General features: G+C 43.7%; 1 protein-coding gene across 2 annotated transcripts in view; it reads left to right on the top strand.

Moving 5' to 3' along the window:
- Positions 1–464: 464 nt before the first annotated feature.
- Positions 465–6,127, top strand: part of LOC121876461 — a 126,152-nt gene continuing 120,489 nt past the window's right edge. For both annotated transcript variants that reach the window (XM_042381557.1, XM_042381558.1), the window contains exons 1-2: positions 465–582; positions 4,152–6,127. The exon at positions 4,152–6,127 is cut by the window's right edge and continues 67 nt beyond it. In XM_042381557.1, the coding sequence (XP_042237491.1) occupies positions 5,642–6,127 (486 nt within the window). In that variant the 5' untranslated portion in view covers positions 465–582; positions 4,152–5,641. The remainder of the gene's footprint in view (positions 583–4,151) is intronic.

The raw sequence follows: 6,127 nt of genomic DNA on the forward strand, positions 1-6,127 counted from the left end.
AAGACAAAATTAATGTTAAATTGACGTTTTGGAGACCACGGAGAGATACTGGAGGCCACGATTTAGAGATACTGGAAGCCACGAGGAGATACTAGGGGTCACCTGGAGATACTGGAGGTCATATTGGTGACGTCAGAGGAGAAAATATAAATACTTTGGGCTCGTAACGCTTAGTAAAAATGAAAATACAAATAGTTTTAAGGTCGTAATGTCTCCTTAACGCTGATTGGCTGACACTGACGGCTTATGAAGGTCTACGCCACAAAACTATCTCAATACTTTAACCAATTCTATGCGTTTATGGAAGCTACAAATAACACAAAATTTAAATAAATTTCAGTTCGTGGTGTCTTGAACGCATCGCGCCATTCACCTGTCGCTGATTGGCTGATGCTGGCTGAGGGGAGAGATGAAAGGGGGGGTGGAGGGTTACAACAGGGTGGCTCTCCAGGCTCAGTGTGGCTCCGGACGTGGAGAGCTATGTGCTGCTCCCGGGTTCCCCCTACACCATCCCCCCCTCACAACCAGCTCCCCCCTTTCCTTCATCTTACGCGTGGTTATCGTGGTGTTATCTTAGACAAGGTGGTTATCAAAGGCCTGGGTGTTATCCTAGCGCAGTGTTATCTTAGTGACGTGCGAGAGAATCCTATGTTATCCTAGCACGTAATGTTATGTATTAAAGACGAATGTTATCCTAGCCATGGTGGGTATCAAAGGCCTGGGTGTTATCTTAGTACCTAATGTTATCCAAGCCATGGTGATTATCAGAGACCTGGGTGTTATCCTAGCACCTAATGTTATCTTAGCTATGGGAGCTTTCAACACCCTAGGAGTTATCTAAGCCTAGTGTTATCCAAAAACCCTGCTGGTATATTTGTTGGATTAATTATCCTAGCAGTAAGTTATCCTAGCATAGTTATCTCACGTAAGACTTATCCAAGCAACGAATGTTATCTTGGCACCTGTTGTTATCCTAGCCTTGAGTTCTCTCCTAAAGAAGACTTATTCTAGCAGCGAATGTTATCCTAGCAACTAGTGTTATCCTAGCGAAAGAAACAGCCGTATGTTATCCTAGCAACGAGCGTTAATTCTGTTTTCCTAGATGCCAAAGTTATCTCGGCACAATTTGAATCAATGTGTTAATATGTTATCTTAGTACTGTTATCATAGGCAAGGTGGTTATCCTAGCTATTAGTTACCCTAGGAGTGTTATTGTAGTAGTTATCAAAATGCGAAAGTTATCAGTGAACAATGTTATGATTGAACAGAACACTGGTTAAGTGAAGAACAATTATGAGTTACCAAGAGCGAGTGTTCTAGTGATGAACTTGTGTTATTGATGGTGAACACTTTTGTATAACAGTGAATTGATGAATAACTGAACATTTTAGAAATATATTTAACCCCTGAAGAACATTTTACATTTGAAGAACATTGAATATTTTGGATAATATTGAACAAATTGAATAACTGTGCTGAATAATAGTGAACTTATGAATAACTGAACATTTGAATGATATACACTACAATTGAATAACATTATTTTTAATAGTTAATCTGACCTTAATAATAATAATAACAATAATAATAATAATAAAGTGTTAATAGTTGAACATAATATACAATACTACTACTACAACTACTTCTACTACTACTACTACTACTGCTACTACTACTACAACTACTGCTACTTCTACTACTACTACTACTACTAATCTACTACAATTTCTACTACTACTACTACTACTACTTGCTACTTATCTTCTAAAACTACTATTATTACTACTTCTACTTACTACTATAACTACTACTACTTATCTACTAAAGCTACTAATATTACTTTTTTTTAAATGGCCTCCAGCTCCCCAATAACCATACCTTATACTGCTACTTATCTACTACAACTTCTAATACTACTGCTACTACTACTACTACTGTACTACTATTATTATTATTATTATTATTATTATTATTATTACTACTACTACTACTTATCTACTACAACTTCTATACTACTGCTACTACTACTACTACTGTACTACTATTATTATTATTACTACTACTACTGCTACTACTATTACTACTGTTACTATTACGGTACTTCTACTTATCAACTACTATTACTATTACTACTACTACTATTACTTGTACTTATCTACTAATGCTACTACTACTACTTTTAAAATAATAATAATAATGATCATACGTTCCACCAATAACAAAACACCTTCCATTCTCCCCAAGGCTAATTCACCAATCATGAACAGGCGTTACAACCTATTGGCCACTCACCATGAACACCACCAATCACAGCAGGCGTTACATCCCGTCACGGCTTACAATATAAACAATAACACCTTTTGTCAACATCTCGAGTTAAGGCATTTTAGCTCATAAGCTCTTGAGACCGAGAGATCAAATTGGCGAGCTCTGAGTTGGCGAAGGAGGCCGTGTTAGTGTTGCAGGAGTTTGAATTCGCGAAGTTTGAAGTGAGTTAGCGATGTAGTGGCTTGGCGGGGGGGGGTCGATTATGTTGTTAGATAATGGAACGAGGGTGACCTGCTGACCTGAGAGGGCGAGAGAGAACGTATCTGAATGAAACTCCATGTGCTATGTATGTATGTATGTATGTATGTATGTATGTATGGTATGTATGTATGACTATTATTCCCAGTATATAAACAAACAAATAAAAATTACTTTAAAAGGTCAAATTAATTAAAAACATCCCCCAAAAAATCGTAACAGAATCAGAGTTTTTAATTACGGGAGAGTGTCGAGGTGTCAGCCCGTCCGTCAGCTTAGTGAAACACATTACTTGCTGACATTCATGAGTGAAAAGTGGTGCTGGGCCGTCACTCATTCTACCTACCTCGTGTTGCTGACGTTTGCTGACGAATATTGACTTCCTGACGTTGCTGACGAATTATAGGTGTTTCTCTTAGACTAACTTACCTGAATTACTTGTTGCTGACAATATGAGTCTCCTGACGTTGCTGACGAATACTAACTCTTCCTGACGTTACTGACGAATACTAACTCCTCACGTTGCTTACGAATACTGACTCCTGACGTTGCTGACGAATACTGACTCCTGACGTTGCTGACGAATACCGACTCCTCACGTTGCTGACGAATATTAGTTCCTGACTTTGCTGACCTGAATTACCTGTTGCTGACGAATACTAACTCCTGTTGACGTTACTGACGAATTATAGGGAATTTTCGTGGACAGACTAACCAAAGCTAAGTACTCCCCCTCTCCCCTCCCCCCTCCCCCCTCCCCCCCTTCCACCTCCCATCTTCCTCTCCCATTCTGTCACTCTGTCTCCCTTCCTTCACTTCTTCCATTGCTTCTCCTCCTTCTTTCACTCCTTCCTTCCCTTACCTCCTCTCCTCCCTCCCTCCATTCCTACCTTTCCTTCCTTCATCCTCCTCCCTCACTCTCCATTTGGCTTCCATTTCTCTCGTTCACTTCTCCTCCTCCTCCCTCCCCCATCACAGGCCACACAATAATGGCTCACATTTACACACAAACTTGGTCGCCTCGGAAATTGAAACGAAATTACCTGCGCCTTTTATTGTTTTAAAAAGTCCTTATTATACCTTTAGGAAAATAAAGGTAGAGAGAGAAAGAGAGAGAGAGAGAGAGAGAGAGAGAGAGAGAGAGAGAGAGAGATGAATAAAGAAAGAAAGATAAAAGTTAAAACAACATAAACATCAATGCTTTTAAAAGATTGTGCACTTACTCACGTCAAGTCTCGTAACATTATTGGAACACAGCAACATTCACCTCCATATAACGAACATTTCTCCATATAATCCATTACATAGGGGTATTATATAACGGACTCTTCTCTATATAGTTCGTTAAATAGAGGTTTCATATCTATCAGACCCTCGATATAACGGACTGTCTTCAATATAGTTCGTTATATATAGGTTTCATATCTCAGACCCTCGATATAACGGACTCTTCAATAAAGTTCGTTATATAAAGGTTTCTCATCTAACAGACCCTCGATATAACGGACTGTCTTCAATATAGTTCGTCATATAAAGGTTTCTCATCTAACACTCGATATAACGGAATTTCTTCGCTATATATTCCGCTAAATAGAGGTATCACTGTATCTGTGGTTTCGTTACAGTGAACTACAGTGGTATAATTACAGGGTACAGTGAGGTAATTACATTCTTCAGTTACATAATACAGAAATACAGTGACTGGGTGGTTAAATGAGGAGTCTTAATACAGTGATAAGTTACAGTGTCAGGTTACAGTGACGGTACAAGTCTTTGGTTTCATACAGTGACGGTCTATAGTGCTACAGGTATCGACTACAGTGGCTGAGTTACCATAGATGCTACAGCGGTATTTAGCTTTATTATACAGTGACAAGTTACAGTGATTCAACCATAACTACATAAATACAGTGACGAGATACAGTGCTTCAGTCATTGCTACGGAACTACAGTGATTATTTACAACTACAGGATACAGTGATTGAAAGTCTACAGGGTGTCACAAAAAGTAGACTGATTTTGATATTGTGAGAGTTTACGTGCATAGAGCTGCCGACGCACCTTGGCACCAATCAGCTGTGAATCCTTGACACATTTGACGTACTTTACTGACTACCCAATTCTTGACAGTTTCATCTCTTGACAGCTACGCACACACTCTTGACAGTTTAGCCCCCTGAAAGTCCATTTATCTGACTGGCACGATTTCTTGACAGTTACACGCCTTCTTGACAGTCTAGTTATCTGATTGGCACGATTTTCTTGACAGTTCTTGTATTTGACTGGTACCATTTTTTGACAGTTACACACCCTCTTGACAGTTCTTGTATCTGGCTGTCATTATTTTCTTGACAGTTCAGTGCCTTGACAGATCCATCGTTTGACAGTCCTGATCTTTAACTGGTTAATTTCTTGACAGTTTGACACCGTGACGTTTAAATAACTTGACAGTCAGACCGCTTGACAAGTGTATCGCTACACAGTTAACAGCCTGACTAACTCTTGACGGATTTGTTACTTGACAGCTTCACCTTTAAGCACCCAGTCATCCCTTGACAGTCTCTCGCCATGACAGTCCTGACTGGTAGTAGCTCTTCCTCGTGACAGTCTGTCTGTGTCAACTGGTCCCTTGACAGGCCAACCTCTTGACAATTCAGCACCTGACAGACACACTTCTTAACAGTTAACCATTTGACTGGCCAGTTTTGACAGCTCAGAACTTGACAGCGAAACTTGTTGATACTTAACGCTTGACAAATCCACCGCACGACAGGCTCGCCGCTTGACAGGCCCACCGCTTGACAGGCCCACCGCTTGTCAGGCCCGCCGCCTGACAGGCCCACCGCTTGACAGGCCCACCGCTTGACAGGCCCACCGCTTGACAGGCCCACCTTTTGGTGTATGACAGGTGTGAGGTTGACAGTGTAGGCTGATGATACTCCTCAGTTCGGCCGCCCACACACTGTGACAACCCGCCCTCTTGACCGCCCCGACACCCTGGTGGGCGGCCTCAAGGGAGCGTACACCATGCCCCCGGGGTGGGTGGGAGGCGGCCCACCCGACCCAGGCACCACCCACCGCCGCCCACACGCCCACATCCCGCCCACTCAGTAGTATGGGCGGCGGCAGTGGGCGGGCGGGTGCTACTCTCCTGCTGCTGCTCGTGGTCGCCGCCCACGTGTGCCCCGCGCCCGTGCCTGAGGCCACCCATCACGCCCACGCCCGCCACGGTAACCTCACCCTCCTGACCGCCGCCCCTGCACGCCTACGCCACACCCAGGACGCCTCTACACGCCCATACTACCTCCAGGACGCCCTCACCAGCTCACACCACCCACATGTAGCAGGGACAGCCTCGACCCCCGCCCATGAGACCGCCCACGGGGCTCTCCACGGGCGTGCGGGTGGGCGTCGTGGTCGTGGGCACAGCGTCCAGTACACCCTGGACCTCCTGCCTTCCCCGGCCTCCGGGGAGGTAGAGGAGGACGCCAGGCTGGCCTCGCAGGTGACGGTAGAGGTACAGCTGCTGCCCTGGTTGGAGGAGGCCACACTGGGAGGCCGGGCGGGGTGTGTACACGTGGACGTGGTCTCCAAGGCCGCC

Source organism: Homarus americanus, unplaced genomic scaffold (genome assembly GCF_018991925.1).
Source record: "Homarus americanus isolate GMGI-L3 unplaced genomic scaffold, GMGI_Hamer_2.0 scaffold54095, whole genome shotgun sequence".
NCBI lineage: Eukaryota > Metazoa > Arthropoda > Malacostraca > Decapoda > Nephropidae > Homarus > Homarus americanus.